The sequence below is a fragment of the Ciconia boyciana genome, chromosome 5 (assembly GCF_034638445.1).
Source record: "Ciconia boyciana chromosome 5, ASM3463844v1, whole genome shotgun sequence".
Classification (NCBI taxonomy): Eukaryota; Metazoa; Chordata; class Aves; order Ciconiiformes; family Ciconiidae; genus Ciconia; species Ciconia boyciana.
Genome location: NC_132938.1, coordinates 58,243,227 through 58,262,069, shown reverse-complemented (window position 1 = coordinate 58,262,069; position 18,843 = coordinate 58,243,227). Strand labels below are relative to the sequence as shown.

General features: G+C 37.5%; 2 protein-coding genes across 5 annotated transcripts in view; one reads left to right on the top strand and one right to left on the bottom strand.

The window, feature by feature from the left end:
* AIMP1 (aminoacyl tRNA synthetase complex interacting multifunctional protein 1) overlaps nt 1-8,306 on the bottom strand; it is a 39,843-nt gene extending 31,537 nt beyond the window's left edge. The window contains exon 1 of the mRNA XM_072862701.1: nt 8,169-8,306. Within this exon, the coding sequence (XP_072718802.1) occupies nt 8,169-8,170 (2 nt within the window). The 5' untranslated portion in view covers nt 8,171-8,306. The remainder of the gene's footprint in view (nt 1-8,168) is intronic.
* Nucleotides 8,307-8,540: 234 nt separating this feature from the next.
* Nucleotides 8,541-18,843, top strand: part of TBCK (TBC1 domain containing kinase) — a 115,599-nt gene continuing 105,296 nt past the window's right edge. For 2 of the 4 annotated variants that reach the window (XM_072862547.1, XM_072862543.1), the window contains exons 1-3: nt 8,545-8,571; nt 9,096-9,153; nt 17,831-17,903. Coding sequence is in view for 1 of the 4 variants with exons in the window: in XM_072862540.1 (XP_072718641.1) it covers nt 15,161-15,353; nt 17,831-17,903 (266 nt within the window). In the remaining 3 variants the exon portion in view is untranslated. Of the gene's footprint in view, nt 8,572-9,095; nt 9,154-15,118; nt 15,354-17,830; nt 17,904-18,843 lie in introns of those variants that run through there. The other 2 variants (XM_072862540.1, XM_072862545.1) reach the window with 2 other exon arrangements.

Here is an 18,843-nt window from a genome sequence, read left to right as displayed (position 1 = left end):
TATCTTCAAAAAGTGCAAATTTGCAGGTAAATTCTCAGTAAAATTTAATTATAAGCTATATGTAAAGAAAAAAAATATCTGTGCCTAGTTCTTATCATTAGCATGATTTTATAGATGGTCACACAGATGTGAAATTTCTTACCCACTGTGATGTAGCAGGGTAATTCGACCCCTAAGAAAACATTAACTTCCCTGGTGTACAATTCAGTGTCATATCTTAATTGGCAATGGTGACTTCCTTAGTGTGCGACTGTTACCAATTACTAGAGCACTTCACACAGAAGGTTTCAAACCTTACAGTAGGACAAGCATGAATGTGAACTTAGGGCTTTCACTCCAGAGCAGCTGCTACGAAGCCAACCATAGTGCCTCCTGCATGCCATGTGCAAGCCCGTGCACTCTTGTGGGAATAGCAGTCCCTAGCTGCCCCAGCCAGCTGAGCTGCTGAAATGATCTGCTCGCTTATCTTCAGAGTCTGAAACAAGATGCCACTACAAAGCTGTATATTAAACTGTAATTGAGAAACACTCTGGGATAGAAACCAGATCCAATAGCCATGGATCATTTCTGAGAGAGGGTCCTGAAGTCAGAGGCTAATCTTTAAACTATTAATTCATGCTCAGTTGAAGTTATGTTGGGTAAGCTCCTGATGAGAAGGAAATGGAAATAAAAGTCTTCTGTAATCGGTGGTTTTACGCCAAAAGATTGTACCAAATGATCTCAAGAAGAGATTTGCTAAGTCAAGGCAATTTTTGATGATGTTTTATGCATTGACAGCCACTTTCAAATGTAAAAAGCATCTCAGAATCTGTCTGCTTTCAGATAATTAGGATATGAGACACACCAGGGAAGCAGTTATGAGAGGAATTCAATTTTCCTCTAATCCAGCATAGAATCTCTGTCAGGTTTTTTCCAGCATTCTGAGGAAAGAAGAATGAGTTCTACATGAATTGTGTTTAACAGATGATGGTTAAATACAGTATATATTGCTTTTTAATATGAATGCTAGTTTAAGCTTCCCCCTCTACAGTTTTTGAAGTCAAGGAACAGTTTCTAGGCTGTTCATTTATATGAAGTGGCATAAGAACGTAAGAATTGTACACAAAGTTGTGGAGCATAACAAAAATTGTAAAAGCTAGGTCAGTGGAAGGTATCTCTTTTCTGGAATTCCTCTCTGAAAATTGTACACAGCAAAGAGGAATTTATCCAATTCCCATTTCAGTAAGGTATCAGAGTAATTTTCTTTAGAAATAGCAAGTGTCAACAAGTGATTACAGCTGCTGTTACAGACCCCCATTGATGCATTTTATCATCAAAATAGATCAATTTCAGACTATCATGACTCTAGGTTGTAAATGTAACTTAAGAGAAACCTCCTCTTTCATCTCAATAGACAGAGATGATTCACTCACTTATCCCTTTAAAAATAATGCATACCTTTATTAATAATGTTCACACTCTGTATGGACAATAAAGGTTTTTTGGACAAACATTTTGTTTTTTGTCCCTCCTCAGTTCATATGGACAGAATGGGTGACCTACCCTTACCAGAAGGCCATTGACCAACTGACAATATTCTGACAAAATGGAATGAAGCAAAACAAACCACAAATGCGCAAGTGAACAACTGGAAGGTAGTCTGCTCCAAGACTTCAAAGAAAAGATTATTCAGATGCTGACTTATTTTCCTAGTTTCTTTTATCCCTCCATTCCTGCCCTGCTCCCATGGTAGGAGACAAGATTTGTTGAGTAACAGAAGAGGAACAGAGCCAAGGACATTCAAGAGGAAGAATATACATGATGATCCAGAAACAAATTCTTTGGTGATCACACACTACTGCTAATGCAGCTCAATATTAGCCTGCAAGCAGCAGCATTAGAATTATTGGAGTAGCTTAATTACCATAGCAAAATAAATAGCATACAAAGGAACAAACGAATGATTGAATTGCTCCTCTTCTTTTTCCATTTGAACCAGCCAGTTATTTAAAATATGATACTGAAAACTGAAATTGCAAACTATTTTACAAGCTAGCAATAAGAAAGTAAGAGGACACTAAGATCTAAAACAGCCACCATCTGCCAGTCCTGAAAGGTATGCCATATTTAAGATGGTTTCTTGAGGGGATCAAAACTGGCATTTAGAAAAAATCCTATAAATTAAACTGATTTCTTTTTGTGTTGGCAAATTACTTGGTACTATAGAGCATCACCCAGGAGCAGGCCATGACTTGCATTATAAGCAACTGTCCCCTAGAAAACTGAACAGGGATCTGGCACACTGAATTTTGTAATCAGGAATGCCAGTGATTGCCATGCCTAAAAACACAGTTATAATTGATTACAAGTTTCTAACCATACTGAATTTATAAGCACTTGTCAGAAACACAGAGCATGCTCAGGAACTTTTCTTATTTAAATACAAACACATATGCTTGGACAGTTTAGGAATACTTAAATGAATATGGTGACAAACTCAAAACATTTGGAACCATCATACTACCCAAGCAAACCAGCATTTTTTTATTACGCTCAAAAAGTGCTTTCCTTTGTTCTGTCTACCAGATCTAGTCAATTGACTGGAACGACAGGGGCTACATTTTCATGAGGGAAATGCCTGCTTGCAAAATATTTCATGGTTGTTATGGACTTCACCATTAGAAGACTTTATGGCTCAAAAAGTCTAAAGGCAACTACTAATTAATTAATCAATTAACATACCACCACACCACGAGCATGATAGAGAAGAACAACTTCTCACCTGGGAATCTATTCCCTTGCCATGCCTCTCCCCTCCAGTTTAAAGGAAAAAACAAACAAACAAAAACAGTTCAAACTTGTAATTTCTCCAGAAAAGAAGTGTGAGGGAGACAGGAGGAAATAAAGGAGAGGCAAGGCAGGAAAGGCCTGACTAGCCACATTTTATTATTAGGCAAACTGTCTCAGCTGCTCAAGAGGCTTGCTTCCCAAGCAATATTCACATTGCACTCATGCATACTCAAGACCCCACAATTGCCACAGAGATTTACTTTTGTTCAGATTCTCCTTTCCTGTCTCTCAACTTTTTAAAGACGCTTCAAAGAAGATCAAAAAGCTTGAAAGAAGTGTAGTTCTCTTCTATAGAAGAGAAGATAGATGGAAGACTTGGTCTCATTCTTCAAATGCAAAGGAAGGTGGTATGAGAATGGGACTAAACTGTTCACCAGATCTACTGCAGACAGGATAGAGCAAGGAAGATTTAAGCTAGACATTTGGAAAACTTTCAAGTAAGACTAAAGGACTGAACAGGCTGCCTATGGAGGTTGTGGAATATCCATCACTGAAAGGTTTTAAAAACAGGTTAGGCAAACATCTGTCAGAAGTGATTAAGGTATAATAGATGAGAATGAACTTGAGATCTTTTGCTCCTCTTCTGCTAAGGTCTTTTCATTACACCCAGAGTTACAAAACCAGTAATATTTCCCTCTTCTATATCCCTGCATTTTATTTAACTTTAGAAAACATGTAGGAAAACCTACCCTTCTAATAATGGTATTTCCACATATTCAAGTATGATTATTTGGGAGAACAAAATGCATCAGTGATTTGATAACTGTGAAAGCAGGATAAATAAACCACCTATGAAGTAAAACACCAATGTATTAATTTTACACTCACTCTGAAGAAATTGACCTCTAACATCATAATGCAGACAGTACTATATTTTCTTGTTCTCCAAGGGAAAAGGAAATTGGGAAAACTTTAACTGATGACTTACTGATCTGCTGTCACCAAGCCATCAGTAAACCATTTTTCAGTTTTTGCTTAAAGGAATCTGTTTTAAAAGAAAGCACTTTTCCCAAGCACAAAAAAAAAAAAAAAACCCACAAAAAAACCCCACCACACCACAAAAACCAACATATATTAAAAAAAAAAAAATCAAAACAATGAAAGCAGTTTTGTTCAGAAGGCTGCTTTGAGAAGTATCCAAATCTTTTTGAAACCATATTAAATGACTGAGGATGGCTTCCACCACACCGGGGGGGAGAAAAAGTCATCAGAGACTTCCCCCCCCCCACTACTGCTTAATACTAATGTAACCATGGAAATGATTTTTTTCCCCTACTGTTTAATACTAGTGTAACCATGGAAATGAAACCAAATATTGATTTCCCTCTCACCCCCCAGCATGACAGGAAATCTAACAAGGGAAATGTTTCTTGGCAACGGTAAAAATAACCATACAGGTAAATGTTTAGAAGGAGAATAAACAGGGGTTTCTGGGGGTCTCTGCTGGACTGACATCATATAATTCATATCACTACAAGAAACAAGAGATGCTATTTACTTTGCTTACATCTGATGTTCCTAGCAGCTGCCCTCAATTTTATCTGCGTTGTCTAGCATTTGACGCTCTTTAAGTTTTAGAAAACACTGCCTTAGAAGAGACAAACATGAATTAATTCATCCACATGGCAGCTGTGACATACAGCAATCAAATCATAATCAGAAAAGTTCAAAAATATTATAGTAGATACCAGGTTTGTCTTCCCGCACACTTGATCAATTCTTCTTATGACAACTGCTTTACATTATTTTTATGATATAGATATTTCCCCAGTATGCTTACGGGGATTTGTAAAGTAGGTGGAATTTGTAGGCACCCGAGAGCTCAATTTTTTCTTTTCACTCCCAGTCTAGGCAGGTCTTATCTCCTTATTTTGCATCTTAAACTTATAAATTTTATATTTTGCATATAAAACTTATCTCCTATTTTGCATCTCACTACTTTTTTTTTCTTGCCAATTCAAGATCCACTCTTCATTCTGATGCCATTATTTGAGTTCTTGTCCTCCGGAATGTACAAGCTACCTCTGCTGATTCTTAGGGCTTTTTCAAAAATGAACAGAGTAACATGGCATCCATAAAATTATTTATTCTACTTTAATGAGGGGGAGGAAAAAAAAACCCTGAGAAACTGGTACTGTCCTAATTTGATTCAACCGCCAATTAGTAAACTTACACAGAGCAGCAATATTAGAAGTGGCCTATTGATTCACAAAGAAAACACACAAATCGCAACAGCTGATTACTACCTTATGTTATCTCTTATTATCTTATAATACAAACTAGCACAGTTCTATAGTATAAAAGGTGCTGTATAATAAAGGTATAGAAATATTTTGAGGCATTTTTACAATATTTCCAGAAACTGTTTTTAAAGCTTCATGCCAACTGAAATGATTGTACTGTATCTCAACATATTACAGACCAATATAAAAGCAAAGTTTTTTACTTTCTACTTTAGTCCTAATTTAAGAAACAACAACACCCCCCCCCCAACTCCTAAAGCCACAACCAACCAGGTCTCTATGGAGTTTATGGAAGAAAAACAAAAAAAAGATTAAGAGATAATATGTTAACACTGATCAAATTACTGTGGTGATATGTCACTTAAATTAGGAATTCAGTGTGTCAAGCAGGAAATTTCAGTGATAAACATTACAGTTAAATATATATATATGTCAACATTCTCTAAATTAGTACTCTCTTCTTCAAAAATGCGATTCTACCAAGGATATCAAGCAGGCAACTTTAGGAAGAACAAGAGCAGGAAAAGGGAGGTCTGCCACCAATATGCCTTGCATGATGGAGCATTACTCACATGACATTTTATAGTTCTCTTTTCAGGAAAACATAATATTGTGAAACTTCCAGGTCAGTAGAAAGTCAAAGACTCTAGTAGACTAGAATCCCTTGACTGATTTTCAGAAAGAATTTTAAGACAACACCATGACTTGATTTAAAGGATTTTGCAAAAACATAAGAATTCCTAGGGGGTTGCTTGCTTCCCCCATCATGGCATACAATTAACTTCATTGCTAGCCTTCCTGGATAACATATATAATTGAAATAACAATAATGTATTAAACAGACTTCAGTCAAATATATTTAGGAGAAAAGCCATTACAGAGGATATCTCCTAAATCAAAAGAATGAAGAAGTATCCATGGGTTGTTTGGCCCTCCTTCGATGAAGAGGCGCTAGGTTAGCCTGCCACTGTTAAATTCATACTAAATTAGAGTTATAATAATGTCAAAGCAACTTCATCATACCTTTCTGCATTAAACTTTTATTTTTCAGATTGTTTTCCCACTCACATACGTTTCATCATCAGAAGCCACAAGTCTTAAAGGCTCTAGACAACTCGAGAGTCCTATTATTTCCAGTCTGATGGACCATTTTCAGATTTGCACAATGTCCTTTTTTTAGCAAATATCCTTTTTCATTTGATACCATTCTCTCCAGACTGTCCACTGCTTTCAGCCTGGGGAATGAGAAGTTGTTTCTTTCCCTATTTACATTTAAAGGTATAAAAGAAACAAATACACCTATAGCAATATATTGAAAATATGCACAAGCTTCATATTTACAACCGGAAAAAGACATTCCAGAGCCCAAATTTGATGAAGATAGTTTTAAGAATTATTTTGATTTAAATCACTCTGCCTTCAACATCTTGCACCTTCAGGATTCAGTGCTACTAAAACATCAAAGCAACTCACCAATATATTTCTTAAAATTCTTTAAAGTCAAAATTACCATAACAAGAATATCTTTTTAATTTGCAACAGGGTGGGGATAATATATTACAATGATACATATTACAATGAAGCTGCATTGACAAGCAAAGATCTTTGAGGCTAGCTAAAAAACAAACCAACAAAAAACCAACCAAAAAATACAAACCAATACAAACGAAAAAAACCCCAAAACCAAAAAAACCTACTTTACTGACTATTTGATAAGATTTGTCGAAGTTCTATCTGTTACTCATTTCTAAGGCCTTATCCCTTTTAATAATACCCAGTATTAAAAATTCAGGTTTAGGACTTTGGTTTTATTTTACAGATTTTGGGTTTACTTTCCAACAGGTCTGCCAAATAACGTATTATTATTTAAACATAGCTGGAGAATAACACAGTAAGCAAACGATAAGGGCATACAAAAATGGGATGCTATTATTTAATCACTACTGCCTCACCTTACTACAGATTTCATGAAAGTATCCCGAATCACAAAACTATTTGTGAAAAGCAATGACTGTATTAAAAATAATAAATATCTGAGTTAAAGAAACAGAATGAGCAGGAAACGCAAGGATAACTTATTTTGCAGTAGTATTTTCTTCGTTTTGCCAGCTGCTAAACTCAGCACAAAACCACTTACTGATTAGCTCAAGATATACAGTACTTCAGTAACGTTGCCCTATGCTAGTTAGCTGTGGACTTGTAACGTAACCTAACAAGCAACAAATCATAAGCTCATCCCTGTTATCCAGTCTATGCATCCCTGTACAAAATATGTGCTGTATGTTAAATCTTGCAAGTATCTCTACTGAGGAGGGACCAAATACTTAATTATACTGTTTTTCACTCACTGAAGTCTATACAAAAGTATAGCAAACATATATAGCATTTACAAAACAGAGAAAGCATCTACTTTTCAATTAGTAACAGCCGTTCTTATGCAAAGCTCAGTAGCTACTCCGTGTCTGTACTTTCCAGGCTATTACAGCGTTTTCTTCAACAGCCCACCCCTATGCCACTTCCAAACTGTCATTTCAGTCGATGGGCTGAATAAAGGAACACAACTGATTTCAGAAGAACCACTTCAGGTGCATGCTTCCTCCCCGCAAAGTGCGGTATCTGTATTTGTAATGCCACCCTACGGCTATAGGGCACATTAAGCTCCGAGATTAAATCCTTTATATAAATTAAACAACAACGAACATAACGCCGTTTCCTCTAATTCGAGAAGCTCATCCTGCCCCTTCGCTGCAGGAGAAATCCCCTCAGAAGGACAGTAGCGGCCTCCCTACGACCACCGCCGCAGCACATGGCCCGCAGAGAACCCCCGCTCCAGCCGCCCCCCCGCACTGCGCCGGCGGCTCGAGGCAAACCTGACAGGGCCCTGCCGGGCTCCCGCCTGCCCGCCCCAGAGAGCTCGGCCCGGCCCGGCCCGCGATGGAGCCCTAGGACATCGGACCGCCATGACATAGCCCCCCAGCAGCGAGGAGCGACCCAACTAAGGCGCCCACGGGCACGCTGAGAGCACGCTGAAGGGGAAAGCCGCCCCCCGCGTCAGGACTCAGCCGGGCCCCCGCAGGCCCACCGAGAGGCACTCACATGAACCGAGCCGCCTCCACACACCTCCACCCGCTGAGGGAAAAAGGACCCCCTCCTCCGAGCTGCCCACTCGAGCGCCTGAGGTTTATAACAGGGCGCCTAGGAAAGCCTCACTACCCCAGCGACCGTTGCTTTTACGGCCAAGGCGCCCAACACGTCGTTCTCAGAGTACTGGCAGAGCACACACACAGGAGTGGAGCGGGGGGAAGCGTGTTAAACTCTTTTTGTTTTTTTAAAAGGCCCAAACAAAAAGACAGCTCAGGCATCGCGTAGGACGTCTCTGTGCCAGGGTCCTTCCGGCGGCCGGCGGGGTGGAGTGACGCCACGGAGCGGCGAGGGTGCTGGCGCGGCGCTCGGGGGCGGGGCGTGCAGCGGGGACGGCGGGGCGGCGGCGCTCGGGAAGGTACCCCCGCCACCGGCACCAGCCCCAGCCCCAGCCCTGGCCCTCCCCCTCCCCTTCCCCTTCCCCTTCCCCTTCCTCTTTCCCTTTCCCGCTAGGCTGTGCTCAGGCCGGCAGCCCCCGCTGAGGGAGTCTCCGCCGGTGGCCGTCGGGTGACGGAGGGGCTGAGGGAGCGGCCGGCCCGGCGGGTGTGGGGGGAGCGAGGCGGGGCGGGGGCGCAGGGCGAGCGCTCCCCCGCAGCGCCGTGAGGTGTGCGAGGCCGGTTGGAAAGGCAGCGCTGGTTCGCGCCTTTTCGAAGTCGGTTTTGGGCTGCGAGCGCCGGCCTGGGCGTAGTGCCTGGGGCTGGGGGGTCTTTGGCTAGCGTGCTTAAGCTTAGAGGTTACCCGGGTTGCCGGGGTTACCAGCATTTCTAGCAGTCATTTAGCAAACTGCTTAAAACTGATTTGTCTTTTACTAGATTTAATTCCTGAGCAGCCGTGTATAACGCATAAATCAAACGGTAACAAACCCTATCTTTATGTGCACAGGGACACTGACGTAGCAAAACAGGCAGACAGGCTGTAACCAAGAGACACTGATAAACAGGTAAAAGAAATAACAGGTTTATAAAATAGAGGGCTGTAACTAAAAGTCTATCCTGATCTATCAAAATTAAGTTATGTGTTTTCTCTATGCTGTTTTCCAAGTGTTGTTATTTTTTCCCATTAGCTAAATGTTCTAGCTGCAGATATGAAACTTGAGATGTCCATAAGTCTCACTAACTCTTAGGCCTGGCTTTCAAAGCAGCAACATCTTTATGTAGTAACGTTGTAAATGCTCCAAACACCAGTAACTCTTCTTATGCAAATACCCACGTAGAGTACAGAGGCTTTCATGCACCTGGGACAAAATTCTCCAAATGCTACTGACATAGAGCATTTTTTAATCTTTGCTGATGGCTTATATTTCACTTGAGTGAAATGATGCTTTAATATCTCTACAACAGTACGGAAAGGAATTACTAGTTAACATTTTCATGAAATAACTCTTCAAATATTTGTCAGTTACCTGTACCAAAAACACCATGATACCTGTCTTTTTTTTTTCCCCCCAAATTTGTGAATTCATTGAAGACAAAATAATGACATTGGAGCCTTGTCAAAATCTGGTTTGCATTTTCTGTTTATCTCGAGTAACAGTATTATAATGAAAATTTTTGCACACTTATTTATTCTGTTTATTGCTGAATTGATGTAGCTGGAATCTGAAGCAAAGTGTTTATTTTCTGCACTGTTTGGACAGAATAACAATAAAAAATAGTATTTTTTTTTAAGTATGCCTAATGTGTGTATGGTCTGTAATTATCTGCCTATGACTGTAGTTATTCTTTATTTATAGGTAGAATATTTCTTACTTCAATGAATGTTAGAGAAGTTAGAAAATTTTGTAAAAGAGGACATTTTGATGTTATGCCACAGGGAAAAACATTTGGTTTAACACAATACTGCTTACATTTAGACTTTCAAGCAATCTTATGAAATCTCTGTAGCACAAGTGGTGTTTGTAGTAGATGTTTATACTGCAGATGAAAAACAGATTTGTGAGGTGAACGAAATTAAAGCCACAGTCCTCCCACCCCCTGCAAAAATTAAGCTGTTAGTATTTTTTATTATTGTTATGAAGTGTACATATCCCAGCTCATTATTGTGATTGTCCTAACAAACTCTTACTTATTTTCTGTGCTCCCTTCCATAGGAATCTGAATTCACCTTTTCTTCAGTATCTGTTATGCGTTTTAGTAAAACTTATGAATAGCCAAGTGACGGTGGACAGTGGGAGGCAAATCACAGTTTTGGTTTTTTTGTGAAGTAGCAACACTAGCTAAAATTCCATCTTTTGTTTCAGTTACTTTATCAAATTAGTAATTACTGTTGTTGCAACAGGAATGTTTTAAGACTTAAGAGAGAAGAAAGAGCAGAAGAAAAGATATTTTGTGAAAGAATTTCTTCTTATGAAAGGGCCTACTTTGTTGAAAATACTGTGATTTAATGAAAAGCAGTGTAAGCATAGGATGTTCAGGCCACCTGCTCTCCTGAAATTGTTCTCAATTGCTTTAAAAATAATTCAATAGCAGTACTGATTATAATTACATTTTAATTCTGAAAAGCTGCCTTCATTAGGCAAGGGACGTTTACACCTGGGTACTTGGGAGGCACTTAAATAACTAGCTATTTCAAATTACTAACAGGTATTAGCACACAGCTAGTTGTCTTTATTTCCGCATGTGGACGCTTTAGAAACCATAGATGTGTTTCACAGGATGGATTCATTCAGGTTGGTCTGTTTGTATGCGCAATATTTGCTTCTGAGGGTCAAATTTATATGTTTTGATTCTTCTTTTTTTTTTAAGGGCAAAGTTCTTCATGTCCATTGACTCAATTGCCTTAGCACTGCTGCAGTGAAAAAGTTGTAAATGATGGCTAGAAAATGCTAAATTCTGAAGAAAAAATGTTTGTTCTCTGAGAGCAGTAGGTATTCAGAGGAGCAAATAAGTTGCTCAGTAGATGAGGGGCTACCCTTTGTATTTTCTTTCTCAGTGTTGGGCATGGAAAAGCTATCAAGTGAAAGATTATCAAAATAGTGATAATCTGAATATTAAATAGGAATTTGTAAAGGTCTTCTCTTTGTGGTGGATTTTGCTGAGAATGTTGGTTAGTGGTTTTGTGTACTGTAAAGGTTTCTAAGGGAGACTTGGATGGAGGTAGTGGACTAGGGAAGGTCATTCAGACGTGGGATGCAAAACAGGCCACTTCTGGACTGCTAATCCTTATGCCAGACCTATTTCGTAGATGTGATAGATTGTCTCTCATATATGGAACAAACGGTGCTTTGGAAACAATGACTCTCTAATTTTAGATGATACTAATAAAACAAGTCTTCGCTGCTTCTTCCATGCTCGCTGTTTTGAATTGTCAGAATTGAATTTCCAGAATTCAATCGCAAAATTGAATTTGCCTTAACTGTTTCTAGTGTCAGTTTAAAATAAAAAACCTTTCTTTTTCTCTTCCTCTTTTCATTTCAAAGTAATAGGGAAGTTCTGCAGGATATAATTCATTCCTCTAAATCATAAAATTAATGCAATATGTGTCTTTTCTATATAGAAAAGGTGAGTTTGAGCTGTAAAATTGTATGCCTTGAACATGAGAAGGATGTGTAGCACTCTCTGTGTTTATAGTTGTGCCAGACTTTGATGTGGATTTCAAAAACAAACAAACCAAACAACAACACCCCCCCCGCCCCCCAATTTAAAAATAGTTAGAGAATATATTTTTTCAGATGAATTTTTAAAATGTGTGTAACATTTGAATTTAGAAATGGTAGTAAGTTACTGGAGTAATGACTACACTGAAATAATTATTTTTAAAAAAAACCCAACCTTTCGCTTAAGCTGTAATGTGTGGCCCTTTTTAAAGATGGTAGAAGGATTATGTTTTTAGTTTTGGGGCTACTTGGTTTATTTTTCAAGTCAGTCTCTGGAATTTATGGAAGTTGAGAGTTAGGACAGAGATCAGAGTTTAATTGTGAAAGTAGCTATTGAGAACTAGCTCTTTTCCATCATCAGAGAGAATTTTTTTCATTGCTTTAGAGGATTCCACAGAATAAACTTTATAATACGAGAACTTGTTTTAATGCATACCTTTTAAACCTCTTTACTGATTCCTTTAGGTGGCTGACAGGAAAGATTTTTTGCTTTTCTCATGACTTCCTTTTTGTCTGTGTGCTTCCTAGCCAAAGGAAGTGAGTGATAAATCTCTAGTTGAAAGCATTGCAGGTGGTCTAATTCATCCTTGTAGGCCAAGTGATCTAGTACAAGAAAAGTTTAATCTCTTAAAATGGTTATTGAATTGATGATATTTAACAATTCTTTTTATTAAAATTCCTTTCTAAATGTCAGATGATTGCAGGTAACGATCTATTAGAGAAGTATTATCTGGCAGATTATTTTTCTAGAGTAAAACTGAAAACATTTCTTACCTGAGTAATTATATTGTACACTACGTATTTAACTTTTTAGAGACATAATGTATCTCACTGTTTGGTGTAATTTTACTCTCCCTCCCCTTATGGGGAGGGATGATCTGGGGGAGCTCTGATCATATTAACTTTTTTTTTATTTTAGAGCAATTATTAGAGGACTGTTGTGCCAAGAAAGATTATAATTCATTCTCTAAATCAAGATTTTATTTTTTTTTCTTCATGGTTAATACATATTTTCTTTCTGAAGCCAGGTTGTTCATTTGGCAGACATGATGTTTTTTTACAAGAATGTGGGTCCTGTTATAAATACACAGTTAAAACTTTCCAATTGGAACTTGCTGCATGCCAATAAATCTTTGTGCTTGCACTCAGTCCAGTTTATGTCTTTCCAATGGAATATTCTAACTGTAAATTGCATTGTTGGCATCCTAAAATAAATCACTTCCAAAAAATATTAAATATTCATGAGAGATGAAAGTATTGTATCTTTACAAATAAGACTTTTAATACAAAAATACTACTATAAACCCTTCAATGCTGTTTCAGATTTATTTTCTTCCTTTTTTAAGTTTGATTCCTTAATGCTATGCATTCATATTTAATATGATGATGTATATTAGAATTTAAATATACATATCTCATGTCTGTGTTTATTCAGGGGAAAAAAACCACAAATGAGAGCAGTCTTATATTTGCTTTGTATCTTAAATTGGACTGTATTATTTAAACCAGAAGGTACATTCCATGATTTCCATTTGTATAGACTTAGTAAATATGTTTGGTATATAAGGATCTCTGTGCAACCTGTTATGGGGTCACTCTCTCAATTAAGATTCACAAAATAAACTTAGTAGTTTTTTACTGGAGATTTTGTGCTGGGAACAAGGTTGTTCCCTTAGAGAAAAAATAATTTTGAGACACTAAGGTATTAAACGCTCTGTTTCTCCTGTGTGACTTTCTCATGAGAGAATAGCTTTCCCTGAAAGCATCAGGTCAATGTTGACTGAAAGAATAATTAAAAAGTAGCACTTAGCTTCGTTAGTGCTCTGCATAATCTTGTTCTACTTGGTTTTTGTTTCATGAAGCTCCCAAGATGATAAAGATTATCACATCTGGTTTGAAAGAATTATGTTGGGTTTATACTTTAAGCTTTTTGTATTATTTCTCTTGCGGGCTTCAGATCCTGAGGGTTCTTCCTCCTCTTTTCCTGGAGCAACTACATATCTGTTTCTACTCTTTAGAGCTTATAATTACTATTCTATAGCTGACAAGAGAGTTGGATGTGCTTTCCACATCAGTGGACTATTTCTGTTGATTGTATACACAGATGCCTCCAGACTCTGTGCCGTAATGTCTCTGGAGTTGAAGTGAGCTTGATGCTAGTCTTCTGCATAAGCTTGTTAATGAAGTTTTTTTGTTCTATGGCCTCTTGTTCCATGTTCTGTGGAAGTGCCATCTACTTCACCATCACAACTTCCAGACTAGAACTTACAAGCTTGGCCTTTTTATCTCTGTTTGTACATGTATCCTGATACACAAGTATGTATGTGTTATGGAAGTTAACATGTACAGAGTGATAGTACTGCCTAATGACAGCTTGTAGTGTCTCAAGTCACTATCTGGGTAATCCAGAAATGAGCTGAGCAGAGGCTTGATTCAGTTTTTGGATTTTGGTACTTGTTGCCTCAGATTAAATTGTTAGTTTGCTAGTAAAAAGAGGTCAGGCAGTTTTATCTGAGGCCTAGCTGACTGTAGAAGCATCTGCTACTTGTGCATGTTTTAGATTTTCGTATTCTTGAGTGGCATAATTGTTAGTTATGGAAAAGTGCAGAGAAAATGTTTAGCTTGCACTGAATTGAAATGCCTAGTTCAGAGGAGAGAGCTTGTTCCTGCTGGAGAGAAAGATGGTCATGAAACTAAGTGCTCCTGGAACTAAATTGCAAGCTAACTTGTTTCGCTTGACTGTCCCACAGAAATATTTAAAGTAGATTACTTCCTTAATTTGTTACTGCGTCAGTGTGTGAGCTAGCAGTTTATCTACGCGTAGGGAAAGAAATGGTAGTAGGACAGAAGGCTGTTACTTCATAGCTTTAAATATTAGGAGTGCTATAGTATACAGATGCTGGATTATCACTAAAGTTGTGGTAATCTGGACTTGTGGCCTATATTTTAGAAGAGATTTTTTCTGTTTGGTACCTTTACTGGTTTTTGAATAAATAACCTACTATATTGCAGTAGTCATCTGAACATTGCTTGTATTAAAGCATTTATCTGCTCCTAAAAATAGTTTTATTTGATTCTTAAATCTGTGTTTAAAACTATCACTGTATTTTCATCTTTAAATGTAGTGTTTATGATGCAGCAGCACTGTATTATCATTATTACTGTGTTAATTATGCAAAAATGTCCTGTTCCCCTGTAACAGAGAAAAAAACATTTTAATTGCATTATTTAGTAAACAGCTAGTAAGCTGAGTCATAAGAATCTGTATCTTTTGCAGATAAATTTTTACTCTGTGTTCTCCTTTTTTAAGGAACACGAATTGCTCCAAAGGGCTTAAGATTGTGTGAAAAAGATGTTTCCTTTAAAAGACACTGAGATGGGTGCCTCCACCTTCTTTGCCTCAGCTCTGCCACATGATGTTTGTGGAAGTAATGGCCTTCCTCTGACACCTAACTCCATCAAAATTTTGGGGAGATTTCAAATTCTTAAAACAATCACCCATCCCAGGCTTTGCCAGTATGTTGACATTACCAGAGGTAAACATGGTGAGTATCTGTTTAAAAAGGAAATTTTATGTATGGTTACAGTTATATTTTTGTGACAATATACCTAAAGGTGACTGAGCAGAATATTGCCTTTCTGGTGCTATAAAGTAGCTGGTTTTCAGTCTCAAAATGACTGTATGCCTTTGCTGTGTCTGACAGTACTGGTGCTTTTGTTTCCTCTCTACAGAGTTAAGGCAGAGGTTAGTTGTCTGTCCTCTTTTGTTATGTGTTATGCTAACTGATAAAAGCGAAGAACTTTCTTCTCTTTCTACCTCACTGTAAAATTCTTGTACTCAATTGCAGTGCCATGTCTTTGTGTGGACATAGAAATACATGTATTTTTGATACTGAACTCATACAGCCATGTTCTAATCTTGTGAACATTTTCATGTGATAGTTAGGTTTCTTGTACTTGATTTGCAGCTGTTCTTGTTGTCTCAGTTACCTTGTGTCTTGGCTGCCAGCTTCCCTTTTTTGTTTTTTATTCTAGCTCTTTAAGATCTCTCCCACTGACAATTACTTTATTCTAGTACAGATTTTTTTTTTAGTAACTATTATCACACTTAGTGTTAGCTCAAATCAGGCTTCAGGTTTTTTTTCTGCTCCAGATGATCTTATTCTGTTGCAAGCTCAGCAGGAGTACAGCACTTAATTTCCACAGAAAGGCTGCAACACCTGTGACAATTTAAGTGGTTGCCACCTTTAACTTTTAAATCAACAATGTTCCCATATAGAAGTGCATTGTATGTATGTATTTGGTTAGCTACAGGGTGTCATAAAGTAGAGCAAGTAATTTTTTCCCCTTTAGAATGCAGTATGATAGGATGTTCCAGATATTTAGAAAATTAGGATATTGCCAACTCCAAACACTGAAGTATTCTGTGGGGTGGGGGATTCTTTGTGTTTTCATTTCCTTTTAAACTTGTAGTTTTTTCATTGTCTGCAGTCAGGAGATCTAGAAGGTTTATTCATTTTCATCTTGTTTTCACTAGTACCTCTTGAAACTGGGATTTGCTTACAATACTGTTTGGGATGAAAGGTTAAGAGACATTAGCTAACATAACATTTAGTAAATAAAAGATATGGTTAAATAGAAAAATGTGGCCTTTTTGACAATGAAGAGTCAATAACATGAAGGCTTTTGAGTGTGTATAAATATGAAGGAGAACATATCTTCTGATAATTGAAGTAACTTGAAGAATAGCAAGTAAAATGTCTAACCATGAAGTCAGGAGACTGTTCTGTTCCTAGTGGTTGGAATAGCAGTTAATCACTTTCAAATAATATGGCAAATCTGGTGGCAAATTTTATCATTCTGATCCTGACAGAATTTTTCACTTGTCAGTCCTATGCATAGTGATTTAATGTTATTTTTCTTGCAAATTTCAGTTTCTACCCTTATGGAGAAATATGAAAGCAGACTAGGAAAACAATGGAAAAAAAAATTAATTAGATGTATGCATTCCCCCCAAAAGACCCTCAAAAGGAGAATATAAAAGTAATTGAATAATATTCAAACTGATTTTTTTTTGTGTAAAATTAAACTACTTGTAAATCTTTGCTAACGTTGTAGAAGGCAATCCTAGAATTTTTTTTTTTTCTTCAAAGAAAGCTTAAGTGGTCCTTTGATTTCAAAAAGGAGAAGCGAAGAGTTGAGTAACAAGCATTGCAGCTTTAATTTGATGACTTGTGTTCCTCAAAGTATTTTCCATCTTTATCTTACTGTAACAGTTTTCTTTTAAAAATATGTTTGAAATAGTTTAGTTTGATTTGATTCTGAATCTGAACATTCACTACTAGCTGTTCTATGAGTAGTGGAAGTAGCAAAGCCTAACTGCTTTAGGAGTTATCTCACACCTCCATGTAACATCTTACACCATTTTCTTTTCCTACTTTGTAATTGCTGTCTTCAGTGCAACAATTGTTTTGTCTTTTCCTCTGTATTAAGAGCCAGCCCATCAATCTTTGTAACATGTGAGACCCCTGCAAGTCCTATAGCTATTTGTTGGGCAAGAGGTACTAGAGCTAGTAATGTGCTAGTTGGCCCATCAGGGCTGAAACTCCTGTGCTCACTCTGAGTCCCATTTCTCAAAGCTGATGTTACTTTGAGTCTCTCTGTCATCAACCCAGCCACAGATTTCTGCAAATTTGTAAATGCTTATCTTCTTTGAGACCTGTATTTTTAAGTCTGACTGACATTGGCTGAGGGGTTCAACATTTATTAGGAGGTTACTGGATGGATGGATTGACAGTGCTTTACATGAGGAAACAGGAAAGATGATCTGCTGTATCTCATAAATGAAAATAGTAGTGACATCCAGAAGTTGTACATCTTTAACATTGAAATTATATGTAATTTTCCATACAATGTATGTCAAAATACTTTAACATCTGCCAAATAGGTAGACTGAGAAGTCTGTACTCCCATTGTCTCATTTGGATTCTAGTCCTCTTATACTTTTTTTTTTTTCAATTAGAGAGACTGGTTGTGGCAGCTGAACACTGTGAAAAGAATCTGGAAGATTTGCTACGAGAAAGCAAGCCAGTGAGGTGAGGTGTCAAGCTAAACTCAAATCCACTTACCATAATTTCACATATCATCTGTGGCAAAGTCCTGGACCTTTTTTTAACTTTTACTCGTTTATATAAATTTTTCTCTGTCAAAGTTTAGCCTAAAGACATTGTTTATCAGACAAACACATGCCTGAAAGAGGGAGTACTTATTTCTGTAGGATTCTAAAAACTAGAAGAGTTACAGGGAACTTGCTTACAACTGAAATACTTTGTAACTCATAAAATCCTGTCTGTCTTGTAATAGTAGTTTTGGGTTTTCTTTTTAAAAATAAAATCAGACCTATGACAGGATAAGTATCTCCCTAAGAATTAATTTGAAGATTGTATGTCTGCAGATGATTAAATACAGCTTTCACTAGAAAGGACAGAATTTTGTGCATGTTTTTCATATGCAGAAATGTAGTAATTTATTAACTAGAAAGTGGACAGGATGTCAGATACATATGCCAGGGTGCTAATAAGTGATTTGAATTTGGGTTAATATAGTCACTTCAGCAAGGCTTTGGTCAAAACCAAGTCCAAAGGCTGGATGTCAAGAATATTTGCTTTCATAGTAGGATGTATAGAATAGTTGAGCTGTATCTTTAAAGCGGCAAACAAACAACAAAATCCCCATCAGACTTGTTGCTAAAAGTGTTAACTGTAATTTTAAAGTCTATTACTATTACCTTTGGAGCAGAGAAGTGGTCTCTTGTCCCAAAGAATATGTAACATGGAAAGTGTGAAGAGTGGAAGAAGAGATACATTATTTCCATTTGGGATAGCAAGGCATTGTAGGCTAACTGGTTGTTTCCAGAACACGTGCATAAATATAAAACACATTTAGAGAAATCGAAAGTCTCTTCATTCTAGTTTCTGAAAAGTTTATAGCAAGCATTAGATTTCTTCTCTCTTGATATTCATGCAAGCGTAGAGA